Source organism: Sinocyclocheilus grahami, unplaced genomic scaffold (assembly GCF_001515645.1).
Source record: "Sinocyclocheilus grahami isolate Dianchi unplaced genomic scaffold, SAMN03320097.WGS_v1.1 scaffold124.1, whole genome shotgun sequence".
Classification (NCBI taxonomy): domain Eukaryota; kingdom Metazoa; phylum Chordata; class Actinopteri; order Cypriniformes; family Cyprinidae; genus Sinocyclocheilus; species Sinocyclocheilus grahami.
Window position 1 is genome coordinate 304,771 of NW_015505303.1, and position 23,061 is coordinate 327,831.

General features: G+C 36.7%; 1 protein-coding gene across 1 annotated transcript in view; it reads left to right on the top strand.

Moving 5' to 3' along the window:
- The window catches only part of LOC107590039 (cationic amino acid transporter 3-like), a 24,297-nt gene extending 1,640 nt beyond the window's left edge, over positions 1 to 22,657 (top strand). The window contains exons 2-12 of the mRNA XM_016278637.1: positions 13,258 to 13,694; positions 13,782 to 13,943; positions 14,765 to 14,936; positions 15,067 to 15,185; positions 15,315 to 15,537; positions 16,015 to 16,154; positions 16,533 to 16,635; positions 17,508 to 17,734; positions 19,662 to 19,828; positions 21,314 to 21,422; positions 21,520 to 22,657. Coding sequence (XP_016134123.1) covers positions 13,328 to 13,694; positions 13,782 to 13,943; positions 14,765 to 14,936; positions 15,067 to 15,185; positions 15,315 to 15,537; positions 16,015 to 16,154; positions 16,533 to 16,635; positions 17,508 to 17,734; positions 19,662 to 19,828; positions 21,314 to 21,422; positions 21,520 to 21,665 — 1,935 coding nt within the window. The 5' untranslated portion in view covers positions 13,258 to 13,327 and the 3' untranslated portion in view covers positions 21,666 to 22,657. The remainder of the gene's footprint in view (positions 1 to 13,257; positions 13,695 to 13,781; positions 13,944 to 14,764; positions 14,937 to 15,066; positions 15,186 to 15,314; positions 15,538 to 16,014; positions 16,155 to 16,532; positions 16,636 to 17,507; positions 17,735 to 19,661; positions 19,829 to 21,313; positions 21,423 to 21,519) is intronic.
- Positions 22,658 to 23,061: the final 404 nt, after the last annotated feature.

Below are 23,061 nucleotides of genomic sequence, written 5' to 3' on the forward strand. Positions count from 1 at the left end.
GAAAATAAATGCCTTTATGATGTGATACGAGATTTGAAAAGTGAGAAAAAAAAAGTTTGGCAAAATGTGGGATCGAACCCGGGTCGATCGCGTCAAAAAGCCGACGGCTAGCGCTTATCCATCTGCGCCACTGGAGCTGATGAATTACATCCACGTTTAACTAAATCTAAATAGACACTCCGTATTTTTTGATTGACAGATGTCTCGTCCAGTCAGCGGTGAGTAATCCCAAACCAATGGCGCTGTCTCAAACTATACCTATCTCTTCCGGTTTGTCTGAATTGTCGTTGTGTTTTCTGACTTGTTAATTTGGTTTCGGATTTGTCGTTGTGCTTTCTGACTTGTTATTTTGTTTTCAAATTTGTCATTGTGTTTTCTGACTTGTTATAATGTTTTCTGAATTGTTGTTGTGCTTTCTGAATTGTTATTTTGTTTTGTAGACTTGCATTTGCGTTTGTAATTTGTTATTTTGTTGTCATCAGAACAAGGTGTTCGACGCACCACCGTTTCCGTTTAAAAAAACGTTTTGCACCATTTTTGTCAGGGCTGAACGCAGCCCTGATCTCACACCTATCCCTGTTACAAATGACGCTGTTTTAATATTACGTCGGAGGGGTACCTGATTCATCCCGTGACGTTCGTTGTATTTTATTTGTGTTGCCATATATTTTACCCCTGCTGAAAAAAATCAGTTTTAAGAAAATTTGCTGTGTTTTGTTCGGTTCACCAACACAGTGCTGTTTTTAGTAGAGACCAACCAACCAACCAGCATTGTTTTGGACCACCAATGTTTAAATGTTTTTGATAATAACCAACATGCAGAACTGATTAATAACAAAAAACATATTATGCATATTATGTGTACAATAATGTCTATAATAATAATTATCATTACTACATATTTGCCACTTGAGAATGAATGATTGAAAAAGGATTATACAAATAAATTATTTTTATAGATCATTTAAATAATATAAATATCAAAACATTATTATTGAATAAACTGAATAGAATACTTTTCCTGTGAACAATATATGGCATTTGGGTGCTATTCTTTAAAGAACCAACCAACCAACATCAGTAGTCCTGATATTAAAGAAGTAGATAAGTGCAAATACTGGTAAAACATTGGTTACACAGATTTTCAATCTCAACCTTTTCATATTTTTCAATCTCAGATTAAGGGGAAAACTGTGGTAGATAGTTCTGTTGGCTTGCTGTAAGAACTTATACATTTAGCTCTCTTTACTTGTTTATTGTACTTTGTAAACTTTAATGTTTTATGCAATAGCATTGGTTGAACAAATTTGCAGTTGTTGTTGAAGGATCTCTGGCATTTTGCACAATCCGTGGAGCCCTGTTAAGGGGGCTGTGTGATGGCATTAAGCCAGCTATTTGAGAGGTTGCCAGGTTCATTCACAGCAGTATGTGCCACCCTGAGGCCTGAATGAGTCTGTTTCATAACCATGAATAGTTGAGTTCTTGAGGAATGAAGCTCTCATGCTGGTTTCTGCTTGTAATGTGGCACCCGTGGCCAGTGGAACCTGTGGATCCCTAAGCAGTTTTGTAGTATCTCCTTCTCTACGGCATTCTCCTTGTTTGGTATAAGAAATATATATTCCCGTGCTGTGTTTATATGCACTGCATGTAGACTATTAAATGTCCATTTACCCACAGATATCATTTCGTACTTGTGTATATCAGTGTGCTAAATCAGCTATAAGGGTTATTGGAATGATCAAGAAGTAATACTGATCCTGATTTATTAAGAAGCAGAGCCTGGGAATGATTGTTCCTAGCAAATCCTGTCAAGAGGAGTAACTTTATTAATACTGAATAGGTCTATAATGTTTAAAATTGGGTCAAATATATCATCTTTCATGTCTCAAACGGTTTATTACAGTATGTAATCACCCAATTTCATAGTTCCAGGGAAATTGTACTTATTAAACATTGAATAGGGGGTTTGTGGTGTTTGTTTTGAAATTTTAGATGTTGGACTAACACATTTACTGAGTTGCAATAATACAAAATCCAGTCTGCAGAAAAGCTAACCAAAACTAAAACAACACCTAATGTTAACCAATGGAGTCCTCGCTCTCCTGTTAAGAAGGTTAACCGGTTGGCGGGTCTTTATGTAAGCCTCTTAGAATCCATTGAGGTATTTATTTTGAGAAAAGCCCAGTGAGTCACTTCAAAACACTAACGTCTTACACTCTTACAACATGGGTTACTTGAACCATAGACATGAGGAGTCCTGTAAGAGTACTGTAGCTCATGTGTGTGTGTGTGTGTACTTCAACATTCCGTCACGTCTAAGCCTGTGCATTCAGCGACCATCATTGTTGCTACTAGCCTGCACATCTAGTGTTCTATAAGTGGGTCAATTATTTTTTTTGTCCCAACTATTAATTTATTTTAAATGCTTTAAAAATTACATAAATGAAAATTTAAAAATAAAATTATATATATTAGTGCTGTCAAACGATTAATCGCATCTAAAATAAAAGTTTTTGTTCACATAATATATGTGTGTACTATATTTATGTATATATCAATACGAACATATGCATGTATATATTTAAGAAAAATATGTAGTTTATATATTAAATATATTTGTATATAATATAAATTATATGAATACACTGTACATGTAAATATTTTCAAAATATATACTGTATATGTGTTATAAATACATAATAAATATACACCGTACACACGCATACTGTATATTTAGTAAACAATGACTTTTATTTTGGATTTGATTAATCGTTTGACAGCACTAGTATATATATATATATATATATAAATAAATAAAATTTAGGGGGCATCAAGTAAAAACTGTCATGTGTTATCTTATTGTTTGTCAGAAATGGAAGCATTTCAGCATTAAAATTTGAAAAACTTATGTCAAATTATTGTCATATGGTGCAACTTAATAATATGTATAAATGAAAAACTCATGATACTAAACTATAAAAACTAAAACTTTAAAATTTTATATAAACCAGTGGTCGGCAATAGGCGGCCCGCGGGCCAAAACCTGCGCCCGCAGTCAGATTATTTTGATAGCGGCTGGTTCTGAAATAGATCTGTCATGACAGCAACAGTTACTCACAATCAGAGTATGTGAGCGGAGCGCGGAGTGGAGCGGTGTGATTTTGACTGGAGCAAGGAGCTGATTTTTAAAAAGTCGCTCCAAGAGCGCTCCATCACGATTACAGTTCATGCCAACAGCCCGTAATATAACTGCATATTTAGCATGAGTTCACATGTTAAACATATTTAGCTAGCTTGATAGAGAAGGATCACTCAAATCAGAAAGAATGTGAAGCTATGTTAGAGGTCGACCGATAGTGGATTTTGTCGATACCGATAGCTAGGTTGGACCACACTGGCCGATACAGATTAATTAACCGATAGTTTTAAAATTGATACTGAACAAAACTAGTAAAATAGTGCTTTATTAACAAAAACAGTAGTGAACCATTCTAGTAGTAGTAGTACAAAAATAATAGTAAATGTTGAAATTAACACACTCTAACAAGGAACAATACTTACACAGCTTTCATTAATCTTAATGCTACAAATGGACTCTTATTTTAAAGTGTTACCATTTCATTTCAACTGTCATGCTTAAAGGCTATAGCATTAAAATTATATACATATGGATATTGTATGTATACTCTCACACTTTAACTGCTTCTATTCTTGAACACTTGATGATTATCTAATCAAAATAAAAGGCAGTGCTGAGTCTAGGAGAACTCACCAGTATCACACACACTCCAGACGCGTCACTTTCAACTCAAGCAGCAGTCTAAAACAGTTTATTTAATCACCAAACGGACACAAGTTCACTTAAAGAATTAACCATTTGAGTTTGAAGTTCGGTGTTTAAAAAACGGAGCAAACGGAAAGAGAAAGCGAGACCTATATTATAGCTCTATAAATGAAGCACACAAGACTTTATTCGAGCCACAGAAAGACAAACGTTTTGCTGAAAATGCACAATACACAATTCATTATGTACATTAACAACGATTCGGGACCAATATAATGTAATTTAAAGGAAAACTATGTGAATGGCGCGCAGTATCACGTGTCTAAACAAATAGCACGTGCTGTCAGTGATCTCAACCACTAGAGCCCGCTCTCGCACTGTATAATGACAGCAGACCCTTCTCAGCCGCTCCAGCAATGGACGCAACCCGGAAAACTGTCGGCATGGATTTTTGTCGATAACCGATAGTTCCAGCAATCAACTATCGGTGCCGATTAATCAGCAAAACCGATACATCGGTCGACCTCTATCTATGATGACGGCAATGAGCGGGAAGTTATAGTTCTCAAGAAATTGGTTTGTTCCTTCTAGATACTGAATATTTTCAGCTGAAAGCATGATTTAAACAAGTACTACAACACTTATTGACAAGCAATCGCTCTCTCAATTATGCATTCAAACAAATGTAATCTTACAGTGCTACTTCATCTGTATCCGATTTCGAATGAGCAGTAATCTGTAAGAAATGTATCGATCCGTAGGTAAAATAACTGACAAAAACGTACTGTTATTTTCATCACAAACAACATTTGCACTGCAAAAAGCTGCAATTATAGGCCTACCTTTTAATGCTGACAACCATGTTATTAACTTGTCATGTGGTAGGAAAAAAATTTGAACACTAGTGTTCTAATAAGCCACTTTGAAACTTTGTTATTTTATTTATTTTATTTTTTAATATACGTTATGAACAGAACTGTGATATTTCAAACATTCTGAAATACTTTAGCTGCAGAGCGGTGATTCTGCGAGGAGCGGGAGCGGGAAATGGTGAACCCGGAGCGGAGTGATTATTAAATGCTCGGAGCGCGGAGGGGAAATTGTTGCCGCTCTCTCCGCTCACATACTCTGCCGGACACCGCCACACAAATGTGGCTTTTTGTTAATGACTGTCCTACTACAGGATTTAACACAGAGTAACAGCTCACTACCAGTTACAAAAGACACTGAAATAGTCTGTCACAGTCAATTCTAGTTGCATTTTTCATCAATTAATTTCTTAAATTATCATTTGACTATGTTCTGGCCTGCCATCTAGTGGGGATTTTTTTTTTGTCCCAATGCCAAACTTACTTGCCGACCCCTGATATAAACTTTAAAATTACTAAAACTAAAATGAAAGAAAAGTAATAAAGATATAAAGTATAATGAAGGATAAAAACTAAAAATATAAAAATTAAAGTAATTAAAAATTGATACTATTATTAATAATAAAATAACAGTGGTAATGTCTATTACGGTATTTTACTTGATGGTTGCACCACATGACATTTGCGTTTCAATGTTTCTTGAAAATGGTATAAAAGTTTTGCAAAACCATATGAAACCAACATGAATAGAAAGAGTGCTTTTCTTGCAACATGTGTTTTAAACTAGATCTTGAGAAGATCCTTATATTTCATTCACCCAAGTTTAGCCAAATCGGAGAGTTACACTAAAATGTGTAGGTCTCGTTGATGTGCCAGTTTCCACGGGATAACAGACGTCATGGCATTCATGAATTTCTCATGGTCAGATCAAAAGCCTTACAGATTTAATTTTGCCTACATGTCACCCAGCCATCCTCATGGAGACCACAAGAAAGAGATTAGTGCTACCGCCCTCGCTGTGGCCTATCATAGATGTGTGTACTGTATACTGCCCAAAAAGAAACTCCTGGTAGGGAACATTTTCAAGGCAACTGATATGGGTGCACGCCATAACCTCCGGTCAAGGCTCCAACCTGGTAAAAAGGAAGACATAATTCCAGACTTTCTCAGCTGCTTGATAATATATCAGTGCCACATTTAATATGTTGCATATGCGTATTCATTTCATGATAACGCAAAGCACAGAGTAGTGAAAGAAAGCAGCTATTGTATGCATTGTTTAAGACCACAACAGTGGCTTAAAGTTCTGAGCTCTTGCCCGGACTGAGCTCGATTCAAACCGCTAAGAATCTTGCCAGCTGCTGTGCCAAGTGAAACAAACCACCTTACAGATAAAAAGAGTCTATTTCAGCCCCTCCATTGTACGGTGAATTACAGGGATGTTTTTGTTTTCCCCCCCTCGTCTGTCCTCTTTGTCAAACCTGACTTTGATCCGGCTCATGGGGTTCTTTGCGAGTGTTTCCACAACTTTCATGAAGCCATTTTTAGCGATTTCATTGTTCTAGTTTTGTTGTTTTTTGTGGCAAGTTTTATTTATAAGTGTTAAATAATTGATCTCCGTCATGGGATGGGAAGGTGAATCATCACGGTGGTTTGTGAGAAATGTAAGAAGATAGAGTGCTCCATGTTCCAACTTTCTTCACTGTCGTTGCGTCAGTGTTTCTGTGGTTATAATAGCTGTTGCTGCAACTCAGGGTTCAGTCGTGTCTTCATTTGCATGGGTTTCCAAATCATTTCTGTTTGGCATCGCTGTAAACGTCACCAGTAAGAATCATGACCTAGGTAAAGAACTGTCAACATCAGTGTACTACTGCTTGCTCAGACATAAACATGACCATGCAACCTGATGAGCTAGCAGGAGTGCTTTGGAATCAGAAAAAAGCGAGACCTATATTATAGCTCTATAAATGAAGCACACAAGACTTTATTCGAGCCACAGAAAGACAAACGTTTTGCTGAAAATGCACAATACACAATTCATTATGTACATTAACAACGATTCGGGACCAATATAATGTAATTTAAAGGAAAACTATGTGAATGGCGCGGCAGGATTTTCTGTCGGCTGCATTTAAATCCGCTCTGTTCAGCGTGCAGTATCACGTGTCTAAACAAATAGCACGTGCTGTCAGTGATTTCAACCACTAGAGGCCGCTCTCGCACTGTATAATGACAGCAGACCCTTCTCAGCCGCTCCAGCAATGGACGCAACCCGGAAAACTGTCGGCATGGATTTTTGTCGATAACCGATAGTTCCAGCAATCAACTATCGGTGCCGATTAATCAGCAAAACCGATACATCGGTCGACCTCTATCTATGATGACGGCAATGAGCGGGAAGTTATAGTTCTCAAGAAATTGGTTTGTTCCTTCTAGATACTGAATATTTTCAGCTGAAAGCATGATTTAAACAAGTACTACAACACTTATTGACAAGCAATCGCTCTCTCAATTATGCATTCAAACAAATGTAATCTTACAGTGCTACTTCATCTGTATCCGATTTCGAATGAGCAGTAATCTGTAAGAAATGTATCGATCCGTAGGTAAAATAACTGACAAAAACGTACTGTTATTTTCATCACAAACAACATTTGCACTGCAAAAAGCTGCAATTATAGGCCTACCTTTTAATGCTGACAACCATGTTATTAACTTGTCATGTGGTAGGAAAAAAATTTGAACACTAGTGTTCTAATAAGCCACTTTGAAACTTTGTTATTTTATTTATTTTATTTTTTAATATACGTTATGAACAGAACTGTGATATTTCAAACATTCTGAAATACTTTAGCTGCAGAGCGGTGATTCTGCGAGGAGCGGGAGCGGGAAATGGTGAACCCGGAGCGGAGTGATTATTAAATGCTCGGAGCGCGGAGGGGAAATTGTTGCCGCTCTCTCCGCTCACATACTCTGCCGGACACCGCCACACAAATGTGGCTTTTTGTTAATGACTGTCCTACTACAGGATTTAACACAGAGTAACAGCTCACTACCAGTTACAAAAGACACTGAAATAGTCTGTCACAGTCAATTCTAGTTGCATTTTTCATCAATTAATTTCTTAAATTATCATTTGACTATGTTCTGGCCTGCCATCTAGTGGGGATTTTTTTTTTGTCCCAATGCCAAACTTACTTGCCGACCCCTGATATAAACTTTAAAATTACTAAAACTAAAATGAAAGAAAAGTAATAAAGATATAAAGTATAATGAAGGATAAAAACTAAAAATATAAAAATTAAAGTAATTAAAAATTGATACTATTATTAATAATAAAATAACAGTGGTAATGTCTATTACGGTATTTTACTTGATGGTTGCACCACATGACATTTGCGTTTCAATGTTTCTTGAAAATGGTATAAAAGTTTTGCAAAACCATATGAAACCAACATGAATAGAAAGAGTGCTTTTCTTGCAACATGTGTTTTAAACTAGATCTTGAGAAGATCCTTATATTTCATTCACCCAAGTTTAGCCAAATCGGAGAGTTACACTAAAATGTGTAGGTCTCGTTGATGTGCCAGTTTCCACGGGATAACAGACGTCATGGCATTCATGAATTTCTCATGGTCAGATCAAAAGCCTTACAGATTTAATTTTGCCTACATGTCACCCAGCCATCCTCATGGAGACCACAAGAAAGAGATTAGTGCTACCGCCCTCGCTGTGGCCTATCATAGATGTGTGTACTGTATACTGCCCAAAAAGAAACTCCTGGTAGGGAACATTTTCAAGGCAACTGATATGGGTGCACGCCATAACCTCCGGTCAAGGCTCCAACCTGGTAAAAAGGAAGACATAATTCCAGACTTTCTCAGCTGCTTGATAATATATCAGTGCCACATTTAATATGTTGCATATGCGTATTCATTTCATGATAACGCAAAGCACAGAGTAGTGAAAGAAAGCAGCTATTGTATGCATTGTTTAAGACCACAACAGTGGCTTAAAGTTCTGAGCTCTTGCCCGGACTGAGCTCGATTCAAACCGCTAAGAATCTTGCCAGCTGCTGTGCCAAGTGAAACAAACCACCTTACAGATAAAAAGAGTCTATTTCAGCCCCTCCATTGTACGGTGAATTACAGGGATGTTTTTGTTTTCCCCCCCTCGTCTGTCCTCTTTGTCAAACCTGACTTTGATCCGGCTCATGGGGTTCTTTGCGAGTGTTTCCACAACTTTCATGAAGCCATTTTTAGCGATTTCATTGTTCTAGTTTTGTTGTTTTTTGTGGCAAGTTTTATTTATAAGTGTTAAATAATTGATCTCCGTCATGGGATGGGAAGGTGAATCATCACGGTGGTTTGTGAGAAATGTAAGAAGATAGAGTGCTCCATGTTCCAACTTTCTTCACTGTCGTTGCGTCAGTGTTTCTGTGGTTATAATAGCTGTTGCTGCAACTCAGGGTTCAGTCGTGTCTTCATTTGCATGGGTTTCCAAATCATTTCTGTTTGGCATCGCTGTAAACGTCACCAGTAAGAATCATGACCTAGGTAAAGAACTGTCAACATCAGTGTACTACTGCTTGCTCAGACATAAACATGACCATGCAACCTGATGAGCTAGCAGGAGTGCTTTGGAATCAGAAAGCTCCGATAAGGACTCAAACGGGTCAATAAGATACTGAAACGTTCCCACAGAACAATGTGGACATTGTTGGTAGAGTGCAACAGTCAGTACACTCACATCAGCAGTTATAATTGCGCTACAGAAAGTTTTCATTAAATTTTCAGGTTTTTTTTTAGTATCTTTACTATGATTTAGAAATCATAGTTTTTAAGAATTATGAATATGAATCAGATTCATAATTCTTAAACTATGATTTCTAAAAAAGATACAAAATTCTTACAAATTTAATCGTAAATTCTTTAGTTCGCAAATTCGTAAATTCTAAATTTTGTTTTGTTTTTTTAGTATCTTTTACTATGATTTAGAAATCATAGTTTTTAAGGATTATGAATATGAAATCAGATTGTTAAGTTGCAGTCACATTAGCATATTTATTGCGAAATTTCGTCTATTGTCACAGCAAATTCATGTGACCAACTTAAACCTGTTTCAAAATTTCCATTCCTATTGAAATGACTGGGAGTTTTGCATTAATTTTCTCTATAGGAATTAAAAAAAATATCCATAATAAACAGTTCTAAGCTAAATCACAGCAGTACTTTTTCGCAGATCTTCATGTGATTGGGAGTTCACTGCTCATTGTTCTTGTTTCTGTGGTAACATTCACCCTGCTTTGTGGCTTTTATGGAAGCTATTATCATTGCATTCGAACCTCAGATCTCATTGTAAGTCTGTCTTGACAAGCTTATACATTATCATTCAAAAGTTTGGGGTCAGTAATTAAAAAAAAATTAATACCCTTATTTATCAAGTTGCATTAAATTAACAGTAAAGACAGTTTATAATATTACTAAATATTTATATTTCGAATAAATGCTGTCCTTTTAAACTGTCTATTCGTCAGAGAATCAGAAAAAAATTTAACAGTACTGTGTGTTATTTGTAAAAAAATTATTGTGAATTTTCCTCTTTATTCCCTGTTTGACTGACATTATTTTTCACTTTTGTTAATCAGGGGTGCATTTCCCAAAAGCATCGTTAGCCAACTATGGTCGCAAGTTCCGTCGTTACCAACATAGTTCAACGATTCGTGTGTTTCCCGAAACCATAGTTCAAACGAACATTTGCAAACAGTGTCGCAAACTTACGTGGTAGGATCAACAGCTCTCGACCTGTGGTTAGAAGCATAGTTTTTTGTTAGAAAGACATATGGACTTAAATTATGCTTTTGGGCGCAATAAGCAAGCTAGCATGCAGTACAATCTATATCTTCCATTCTATTTAAATCCTCGTCCTCAATAAGCGCCATTTTTGAAGAGTGTATGTATATGTGCATAAATACCTAAGGGAAACCCGGAGTATGACGTAAGAGGAAACCCGCAATGAATCAAACATCAAATAAAGCAAAATGACAGGGAACAAAACATAGTAAATTAGTCATCAGGTGCCATGTTTAATACAGCAGCATCTCAGAAATCTCGAATCAATCAATTAGCAGAAGTTATTACACCACCAAATGCGTGTGAGGTCATTAACAACGGCCCTATGTTAGGAATGGGCGATACCCCTTATTTTGTTTTCGATATGATACCGATATTTTTCAAGGCAGTATCGTCGATATCGATACCAATTCGATACTTCTGCACTAAACTTTTAAATTATGAAATGTATTAAATTATTAAATTACTAAGAGTAAAATGGGTAATGAAAATCACTTAACTTTGTTTAAAATGCATTTTAACCCGTTTAATCCCAAATTTTTCCCAGACATGAAAATATCCAAATGATGTGACATTAGTAACCCTTTGAAATAATCAATTATTATAATTTTTTTTTTTGAAAAGTGTGTGAAAAATGTTATTTTATGGTCAGTCCCAATTGTAACCGGTGGGATAATGTGTATACTGAATTAACATATTTCTGCAGTCATAAAAATGGCTATATATCTTAGCCCAGCTATTTTAAACTGTTTGATCACATTCTAGGGTTACTATTATGCATAAAAAACCCTTATACAACATTGATAGGAATACTGAGATCAAATACAAAAAAATACAACCATCAACGTATTTCAAAATTTTTTACTTTTTTGTAACATATATCATCACATTTTTATATTAGTGCTACCAGTATTACAACATTAATATTCTAACTTATTTGTAACATTTGAACTTTTGATTTAGTGCAATATTTTGTACTGCCATTAGGGACTGCCAGTGAATGGCTGTTGCATGCATAAAATGCAACCTTTTTATTCTGACAGTGTATGATTTCTATTAACATTACAGAATAGAACATGATCAATATTATCTTTCAACGTTCAATTTAAATAATTGAAATTGTAGCCTACATAGTTTGAACGTTGAAAGATAATTACTCGCTAACAAAGGTTATTCGTCCAATTCAATGCATATTGTACGCATTATTATTATTGTTAAATAAACAAAACCACTAGTAAATAAAGCGCACCTTAGTATCGATATTTTTTGTTTGAGTATCGATACTTTCGATACTCCACGTCAGTATCGATATATCGATACTTCGGATCGATACGCCCATCCCTACCCTATGTTGTTGAACTAATGTGGTTCAAACGATGCTGATGCGACCGTGTTCGGGAAACAGTCGTGACTGGCTAGTTAGTTTCCACAACGATGCATCGTACTATGGTGGTTAATCAGTGAGTTATGTCTTTGTACGGGAAACGCACCCCTGATCAGATATAGTTTTGGTTGTGAGCAGCACAAAACTGGAGTTCCACATTCATATCATGAAGTTTGTTGCCTGACTTTTCCTCTGGGAATACTGCTTTACTGGATCAGGGTGTAATTGATTCCATTTTTATATCCGTCCCTAACGGACTATTTAATTAGAGGGCTGAAATCTGAAGATTTGGGACAAATCCTTCTTCCAAAGAAGCTCTTGTACTCTGGAAATACTTTGTAATTCCTTATGCACTAGGAATTCTGAGAATCACAAAATGGTGCATTCACTGAAATTTGGCAGTGAGGTAGGGCTGTCAAAAAAAAATTAGAATTTTTAATATTCGTCGAATTTAAAATAAAAATCCAGGTGTGCATCAGGCAGCCTTAGTGGTGCACGAGATGCGATGACGATGGAAGTGTCATTGCATTTTAATGTTTTTCTTAGCCTATCCAGTTGAACCCATTAGATGCGGCGCTGCTACATTGTTCATTAAAATATTGCGGGGAAAAAGAATATCAATGCGGAGATGATGTTGTTTACGTCAAAACCGAAACCAAACCGTTCACACAGAACGCATATTTATCACATTTTCTAGAGGGACATCTATGAACGTTGCACTCGCATCTCGGAGAGAGACACATGTAAAATTAATGTAAGTTCAACTTTTTAAAAACTTGTCTCAAGACTTTATGGCGGTTTTTTCCCCATCCTACTGCATCTCAAGTTTTTAAATGAAGAACGCAGGCTACTCTTTGTGATTGGTTTTCGGTCCTTTGTATTAAACTATAGGCTACATACATGCTTGATTCTGTTTTGTTTCTAATTGTTTAAGCAACTTAAATTATAAACTTTAAAATAATGTATATAAGGTTTATAAACATTGTTTTAAACATTATGCACTTTTTTCAAAGATAGTCGTGTTATTTTATTATGCTTTGAAGAAACGTGCATAATATTTTGTTCGATGCGCCCTCTTGTGGCCTCAGGAGAGAAGCCAAAAGCTTTTCCCCCCCTAACTGAAATTATGCCTTTTAAATTCGAATATAATTTGAATATTGTTAATATTTAAGTACAAAATTCGAATTTAGTTTTTCAGCCATTTTGACAGCCCTACAGTGAGGTGTGATGAAAGTTCAGCGGGGGGGGGGAAATGAGACGTGTCCTGACTAAACCAGTTAAATCAAACCTTGGCGTACTGCCTTGGGCAACTGACTGTCACACCTAAATATGTCTAATTCTTCCTTCCTCTTCTGTTTGTTCTTCTAGGTGTATAAGTAGCGGAGAGCTCCTAAGAACAAGCACAACCAAGAACCGGTCACCTCATTCCGAATTAATCATGGTGGACAAAATGGCCTCTTTTGGACATGCGCTGCTGCGCCGTCGTGTGCTGAACTGCTCTGGGGAGGAAACGCGGTTCGCTCGGTGTCTGTCCACTCTTGATCTGGTGGCGCTCGGCGTGGGCTCCACACTTGGCGCTGGAGTGTATGTGCTGGCTGGGGAGGTTGCCAGAGAGAAAGCAGGCCCTGCTATCATCTTGTGCTTCCTTGTGGCCGCACTTTCCTCCATGCTGGCCGGACTGTGCTATGCAGAGTTTGGCGCACGAGTCCCTAAGACTGGGTCTGCGTACTTGTACAGCTATGTGACAGTGGGAGAAATCTGGGCCTTCATCACTGGTTGGAACCTCATCCTCTCTTACGTTATAGGTAAGTGTGTCCAGGACCAGTTGATAATGATTTTCAAGAAATCTGTTGTAGCTATAACTGCAATAAAAAGCTGGTTCTTGTTTTCAGGTACAGCTAGTGTGGCGCGAGCGTGGAGCTCTACGTTCGATAACCTGATCGAGCAGAAGATCTCTAACTTCTTCAGGGCGTCTATGGCCATGAAGGTTCCTGGGAAAGTTCTTGCAGAATATCCGGACCTGTTTGCCCTCATTCTCATCCTGCTACTGACTGGTGAGAAAACTAAAAATAGGTATCTTAAGATTTACAGATTTTTTTTGTTTTTTGTTGTGTCTTTAATTAATAACCAGAAATGTAGAGATGAACAGAACAACCACTTGGTAAACACTAAAATGTTAAAACTTTTTATTAAAATATTTTATAAATAAATATTATTAGGGATCCACCGATAAAATTCTAGCTAAACCGATTTTTTTATAGTTTTTTTTATAGTTGATTAACTATGATTTAATAAAATTAAAAACGTAAGTTCTATATTATAGATATTGTGTAAATAAATAATAAATAAAAAATCAACCATGTTACAAGTATATTCAGGCATCACAACAATATTCTAATTCATAATTCATTTGGATATTGGCTAAAGCTACATTTACATTGTTCTTTAATAAGTAAATTACAGATTCAAAAAATTTAAGTGTTAAATATTAACTCTAAGTGACGGTTCGATGATGAAAAAATATGACTCCGATGCAAAAATGGTAAATGAGCATTCATAATTAAATATTTGATGTTGGCCGATGCAGATACAAAAAAATCTAATATAGACAGGTGAAGAATGTGGTACCAATATATTGTGCATATTAAGTAATAAATGTATGTAGTAAAAATGTATTAAATTTAAATAAAAAAATTTAATAATAATTGTGACCTTATGAACTTTTATCCTTAAGTATAAAGTTTAAATAGCCTAATCGGTACACATGTGTAGTATCTATACATTTTAAGTAAAAAACAAACTGAAATTGTTCTAATTATCATTATTAAAAAACAAACTGATTTAATAAGTAAAATATTTGTGCTTTCCTCCTCAGGATTGCTTGCTTTTGGTGTAAGTGAATCTGCTCTGGTGAACAAGATCTTTACTGGGATCAACCTGATCGTGCTTGGCTTTGTCATCATCTCTGGCTTCGTCAAAGGCAACACAGCCAACTGGAACCTCACATATGAGGACTTCATCAATGATACAAATATCACCGAACCAGAGTAAGTTTGACATGAAAGAATCCTGTTTTTGAAGTGGTGCAAATGAGGATCTCTTACAGTTGTGCGGTGGATAATGGGAATTCGTGCTCAAAATACATGCAAGAGATTTGACATCCATTTATTCTCACAGAAGGGTTGAAAGCACATTTGGAAGTGGAGGTTTCGCGCCGTTCGGCTTCGGCGGCGTCTTATCTGGCGCAGCCACCTGTTTCTACGCCTTTGTGGGCTTTGATTGCATTGCTACAACAAGTACGTCTTTTAAATGGCAGAATTCTAGAGCGCGAATACTGATTGCTGAACATTTTGTTTCTTCTGAAACCTTCTGCAGGGTAAGACAGAAATGTATGTGGTTCACTTTAACCTTATTTTTTCCTGTAGGTGAGGAAGCCAAGAACCCCATGCGCTCCATCCCTGTGGGCATTGTAGCCTCTCTGCTCATTTGCTTCTTTGCTTACTTTGGCGTGTCAGCTGCTCTTACGCTCATGATGCCCTACTACAAACTCAACACCCAGAGTCCCCTGCCCGAGGCCTTCAGTTACGTAGGCTGGGCGCCGGCACGCTATATCGTAGCCGTTGGTTCACTCTGTGCCCTTTCGACAAGGTAAATCAAGGACTTTTTGTCCTGTCATGTTTCCATTCATACGTTTTCAATTTATCTGAATCTGTGTTTTATTTTTATCGTAGCTTGTTAGGCTCCATGTTCCCCATGCCTCGAGTGACACATACAGACAGAAATGTATGTGGTTCACTTTAACCTTATTTTTTCCTGTAGGTGAGGAAGCCAAGAACCCCATGCGCTCCATCCCTGTGGGCATTGTAGCCTCTCTGCTCATTTGCTTCTTTGCTTACTTTGGCGTGTCAGCTGCTCTTACGCTCATGATGCCCTACTACAAACTCAACACCCAGAGTCCCCTGCCCGAGGCCTTCAGTTACGTAGGCTGGGCGCCGGCACGCTATATCGTAGCCGTTGGTTCACTCTGTGCCCTTTCGACAAGGTAAATCAAGGACTTTTTGTCCTGTCATGTTTCCATTCATACGTTTTCAATTTATCTGAATCTGTGTTTTATTTTTATCGTAGCTTGTTAGGCTCCATGTTCCCCATGCCTCGAGTGATCTACGCTATGGCAGAGGACGGGCTGCTCTTCCGTTCCCTCTCTAGGATGAACAAGAAAACCAAAACTCCACTGCTGGCGACTATTGTGTCTGGAATAGTGGCAGGTGAGAGATGTTTTTTTTGTTTGTTTGTGTTACAACGTCCTAACTTTGCAGGCGTCACTTAATTTTTGTTCACACTGAAATCGGAAATGAGGCAGCCAATCAGAACATACTTGTTTGTTTAATATACAGCTATGTGGATTTTGAGCCAATGAGATTTCACTGTGGGAGGAGCTACCCAGTGCAGCGCTGCAGAAATGGAAACAAATGTTTGTTTTTGTGACTGCTACTGATAAAAATGTATATTTACATGGTAGCGATAGCTTTTATCGCTACGTGTCTGTATAAGACGTGGTGTTTAACCATTTAAAGGTGGTGGTGTTATGTAAGATTTGATATGGATGGATTTTTAGATATGTTTTTTATTTTTTATTTTTTTAGCTCTCATGGCGTTTCTGTTTGATTTGGCTGCTTTGGTTGACCTCATGTCCATTGGGACATTGCTTGCGTACTCTCTGGTGGCCGTGTGCGTTCTCATCCTCAGGTAGGTTAAAACATCACAAACACTATGCAATGGGTCTGCTACTATCAACTACCTAAATCGTTAAGAGAGGCTATATTGTACATGTTTTTCCATGTATGATGTTAAATCACGGTTTGTTGCTTCAAAAAAACAGTCACAATTTAGTATTACATGACCATTTCCATTTCAATGTTATGTAAGATTTGATATGGATGGATTTTTAGATATGTTTTTTATTTTTTTAGCTCTCATGGCGTTTCTGTTTGATTTGGCTGCTTTGGTTGACCTCATGTCCATTGGGACATTGCTTGCGTACTCTCTGGTGGCCGTGTGCGTTCTCATCCTCAGGTAGGTTAAAACATCACAAACACTATGCAATGGGTCTGCTACTATCAACTACCTAAATCGTTAAGAGAGGCTATATTGTACATGTTTTTCCATGTATGATGTTAAATCACGGTTTGTTGCTTCAAAAAAACAGTCACAATTTAGTATTACATGACCATTTCCATTTCAAATCTGTTTTTGCTATGGTACCTCTGTTATGTAACCAATGCCAGTAACCACAGGTCAAACGTTTGCAGTCTGTAAGAAGTCTCTCTCACTAAGACTGCATTTATTTCATAAAAAATGTAGTAAAATGGCATTATTGTTCAAATATGATTACAATTTAAAGTAACTGTTTTGCATTTGAATATATTTTGAAATGTAGTTCATTGGTGCTCCAGAAGCATTTCGTGTCATCAATGTTGAAAAGTTGTGCTGCTTAATATTTTGGTAGAAACCGTGATACTTTGATGAATAGAAAATCGAAAGGAATAGCATTTATTTGAAATAGAAATTTTTTGTAATATTATAAATTGGTTTGACTCGAGCGTTCTTTATGCGTCTAGATATCAGCCAGGCATCCTGAGCTCTTCCAGTCAGACTGAGAAACTGGTGGAGCTGGTCGGTGGGGAGAAGGTGGCCGTATGTGGAGATAGTGGAGATGAATATGGCATAGACCTGGATGACAATCCCCGCAAAGAAAAATTCTCCCCAAGACTCCTCCTGGTTCCTTCCAAGGACTCACCAACTGAAATGTCAGGAACTATTGTCTACGGAACAACCGCTATTATCTGTAAGTAAAGATTTGCTTGGTTGTCACCTTTTGATGAATGAAAGAGACATTAAAGTCCCCATGAAATCAAAATTAAAGTTTTTTTGGGTGTTAGTATCAATATGTTAGTCTTAAGGTTATCTATAAGGCAGTGTGCTCCAATACGATGACAAAATTCGCATTTATAAGATATAAGCATTCAAAGCTTGCAGTTCGTCACTTCCAAAATGGCACAACGATTTTTTTGTCGTCACATCGTACTTCATCTTCTCATCAAATCTTCTGACCAATCAAATGCTCGCTAGAATCCGAAGCACCCGCCCCCTGCACTATAAATAGATGCTGAAGTGGCTGAGATTGGTCACTTGTTCACAGTGTAGTACTTCCTGTACAGTGAATGGCTTGAAGTGCACAATGTAGGTGATAGGGAACGATTCAGACAGTGTAAATATACTTTCGATTGATGCAAATGAGGTCTGGTTTCACGCGAACAGCGGCAGCGCACACAGTCTGATCTGGACTTTGGCTCCGGTCCAGAGATGCGATCGCACGGTGCGGATCATATGCGCGAGTCGGCATATATTAAAAACTTTTACAACTTCACAGCCTCAGCATGATTATGACCTTTTATTTATTTTTTTATTTTATTTTTTTTACTAAGAGTTTCATATTGAATCTAGGGGGTAATCTATTAGACTGTGGCTGTCAAATGCGGCTTTACCAAGCTCAAGGGCTCTGGCCCGAGCAGATAAAAACAAAACGCTATTGGCTATTTTTAAAAGGGGGCAGGGCTGCTCAATATGTCCCGCCCTCTCTTTCTGTTTCAGTTGAAATTACGTCACCACATAGAATAATGCTGGGTGTTTCAAGCCACTTCAGGGGACCTTTAAAGAGACAGCTGACCCAAAAATAAAAAAAAGAATTGGGTTAACTATAAAAGGGTGAGTTAGGGATTTTGTCTAAATTAAATAAAAAATAAATAAATAATAAAATCGTACATTTAAGTGGATTGAGGCGTCACAATATTAGAATGTACAGTATGAAACTGAATATTTTTTTATGAGATTTGCTAAATATTACATTTAAATGTTATTAAATTATTAGTGTTTTAAATATTAACTTTAAATGAGAGTTATTTTACAACCCCGGTGTGAATTTGTGATTAAAAATATACACTAAAAGTCAAAAGTTTGGGGTCAGTACAATTTGTGCATTTTTTTTTTGTTGTTGAAAAAGATTATCCTTAGCAAGGAATTATATTCAGCAAGGATGCATTCATTGGATCAAAAGTGACAGAGAATATTTTGATAATGCTACAAAATATTTCCGTTTCAACTCAAGTAAATGCTGCTCTTTTGAACTTTATATTTATCAAAGAATCCTGAAACAAGTATATCACAGCCGTATTAAGCAATAAATATTAAACTGTTTTCAACACTGTTAATATTCAAAGAATGTTCGTCAGCACCAAAATAAGCATATTAAAATGATTTTCTAAATGATTTAGTATGATTTCTGGAAATGTATTAAAATCGAAAACAGTTATTTGAAATTGTTTCACAATATTACTGTTTTACTCTTATTTTGATCAAATAAATAAATGTTCCTGTGGCTCAGTGGTAGAGCATTGCGTTAGCAGCGCAAAGGTCGTGGGTTAAATTCCCAGAGAAAAAAACACATACTGATAAAAAATGTATAGCCTGCATGTACTGTAAGTCGCTTTGGATAAAAGCGTCTGCTAAATGCATACATATAATTTTAATTTAATTTAATAAATGCTTGGTGAGCACAAAAGCCTAAAAAAGCCCAAACTTTTGAATGGTACTGTAGTGTATGTACACTCTGCATAGACCCAGTTATTTGTATTTATTTCATTGTGATTCAGTGATTTGGCTCATCCTGAATCTGTTGACTATGCACTAATTCTAATATCCTCTTGTCTGTGTAGCTGTGCTGATCACCGTGCTATGCGTGGTTTTGGCTCTGCGGCTGGAAGCCATCATGAATCTCGAGATCGTGTGGGTGACGGCGTGTGTCATTCTGGTCCTGCTGTGCATCCCGTGTGTCATTGTGATCTGGAGGCAGCCTGAGAGCAAGGAAGCTCTCACCTTCAAGGTACCAGATGTCCTCGTTATTGATTTGACCTTTTATTAGGCTATAAATCTTTGCCTCGGGCTTGAACGTAAGCACTGAAGTGATGTAAAAGGAAATGCGCTATTAGAACACAAATACTCACAAGGGACAGTATTTGTTTTTTTTATCACTTAAAGGGACAGTTCACCCAAAAATGAGAGTCCTGTCAGCATTTACTCGCCCTCATGTCGTTTCAAACCTGTATGAATTTCTTTTTTCTTTGTAACACCAAATAAAGGGCCCTTTGATTTCTGTGATTCAGAAAACGCAGATGGAATACAGTCATTAAAAATTGAATTTACAATGTGTAATATCACTTTTTTTTTTTTGTGCATTTTAACAGTAAACGTCTGTTTAAGTTACATTTTCATTTGATTACATGTTAAAAGATTAATTCAATAGTTAATGAATTATGCCTTTATTTGATTATGACAGATATTACATTTGTATTAAATCATAAATGAAGGAATGGGTCATTTCTGGAAAAATAACATTTTAATGAATTAGTAAATTGTTAAAGTTTTGCAAATTCAATTGAATAGACATACTTTTTGATTACAAAAATGTATTAAATCAATAAAATGGGGATGGAATTAAAAAATTAAAACAAAACAATTTGGAAAAAATTAAATATTTCATAGGGTCTTAAAAGTTAAATTTTTGTTAAACTTAATGAATTGTTGTTAAATTGTAAGTTTAATTAATTAATTAGACCTTCTTTTTTTATTACCCAAAATTATTTTAACCATTAAAATGGAATGAAATTGGGGGGGTGGGGGTGGGGGGGGGAATTAAATCCAGAAAAACTTAAATGAAAAAAAAAAAAAAAAGGAATTTGGGGAGATAAAAAAAAACACCCCCAAACTATGATTTCATCCAGTCTGAGCATTTCAAACATGTTTAATATTTTGAGTTGATTTTAGCACACAGTTTTTATAAAATAGAATTTAGGGGAAAAATCAAAGATTTCATAGGGTCTTATAAATGTAATTTTTGTTCAACATTAAAAATTTTTTTTCTTAAATTGTAAAAGTTTCATTAATTAATTGTAACTTTCATTAAAGACATGTTTTTTAATACCACAATTTAATTTAACCATTAAAATGGAATCCAGAAAAAAATGGAATCCAAAAAAGTAAAATGGCGAAAAAAAATGGAATTTGAAAAAAGAAAATTAAATAAAATGGAATTTGGGGTAAAAAGAAAATGCCTCCAAACTATGATTCCATCCAGTCTGAGGATTTCAAACATGTTTAACATTTTAAGTTGATTTTCATTTGTCATGTGTCCCGTGCAACAAGGTGCACATTTCTGCACAAGTTTGTGTTCAGAATGACCTGAAAGTATTTTTCCTCTGTAACCATTTACAAAACCAACAAGTCTGCGATACCTGGTATTTCAAAATGTGCTCATATTTGAAAAGTCATACATTGTTCTAACCTTAAATCTAAATCTTCCTGTGTGCAGGTGCCTCTGTTGCCCTGGCTGCCTCTGTTCAGTATCTTTGTCAACATCTATCTCATGATGCAGCTGGACGTGGCCACCTGGTGCCGCTTCACCGTGTGGATGTGTGTCGGTGAGGACATCTGTTCATTTAGCTTCTGCCTGCGATAGCGTCCTGTTTGTTTCCTTCATTCCAAACCACCCACTTATTTTCTCATGTCCGTTCCCAGGTTTCGCAATCTACTTCGGCTACGGCATCCGGAACAGCACAGAAGCCATGAACAGCTCCCTCCGAAAATACGAGCCGGCCCTTCAGAACAAAAGCCCCATATACCTAGGCGGTGAGGAGAGTGAAGTGGAGGGCATTTCTCTTTGATAGGGAGAGTTTGACGGGCATGTTGCCCTACGCATTTTTGTTGAGGTTACAGATTTATTGTGAAAACGTGGCTCATTCATTGTAGAAACTGCCCCAAACGTCTCAATTGCTAAAGGATTCTTAAAAGAACCCTAAGTGTTTTCCGTTAAGAGGTTGTTGTGCAGCCTTGGCCCTCCAGTACTGCAAATGCTGGTTTGAATGTCCTGCTGTAATCGCTAGTACAGTGATGGCCATATTGTCTGGTGTACAGGGTATTTCATTTTTGGGATCGAGCTTCAAGCGTGTTGTTTGTGCAACTTTGGGTCCAAAATGGTCTCCTTTCACCTCTTGGTTTCCCAGAATGAGGTTGTGAAGTACAACAGGGACCCCTAGTGTTCACAATTTGAAAATGGCAATACCGTTTGGACAGTATTTGTGGGAGAATAATTGAAGAAATGAAACTGAAAAGAAAAAACTGACTGAAATGCTAAAATCCCATCAGTTTGAGAGTTGTCCGACTAGAGTATAGATAGAAAAATGGTTTCCATTTCCTAAGTATGACGGTGTGTTATTAGCACTGCTGTCTGCTGTGTGTTGGGATAATGTTATTGGCCAATGTGGTATAAAATGCTAGTATTTTAAAGTGTGTGTGTGTGTGTGTGTGTGTGAGAGAGAGAGAGAGTTTTGAATGGATTGTATAAGGTTGCGCTAGAATCTGTTCCGTTTTGCAAAATACTAAAATACTATTTGGAAAAAACTGTTTTATGTGGACATGTATAGTTTACCCATCCAACTCCTTAAACTTGATGATTTTACTTTGGCATACTGTATAACAGTGTTTCTAGACAACATTTATGGAAGGTTGCCTTCGTAACTGTTGTTTCTGCCAAAACTACTTACACTACCGTTCAAAAGATTTATTTATTATTTTTTTTAAGAATTGAATACTCTTATTCTGGAAGGATGCCTTAAATTGAAAAGTTGGCAGTAAAGACATGTATAATACTATTCCAAATAATTGCCATCAAAGAATCTTGAAAAATGTTTATTACTTCAAGCGTGTTGTTTGTGCAACTTTGGGTCCAAAATGGTCTCCTTTCACCTCTTGGTTTCCCAGAATGAGGTTGTGAAGTACAACAGGGACCCCTAGTGTTCACAATTTGAAAATGGCAATACCGTTTGGACAGTATTTGTGGGAGAATAATTGAAGAAATGAAACTGAAAAGAAAAAACTGACTGAAATGCTAAAATCCCATCAGTTTGAGAGTTGTCCGACTAGTGTATAGATAGAAAAATGGTTTCCATTTCCTAAGTATGACGGTGTGTTATTAGCACTGCTGTCTGCTGTGTGTTGGGATAATGTTATTGGCCAATGTGGTATAAAATGCTAGTATTTTAAAGTGTGTGTGTGTGTGTG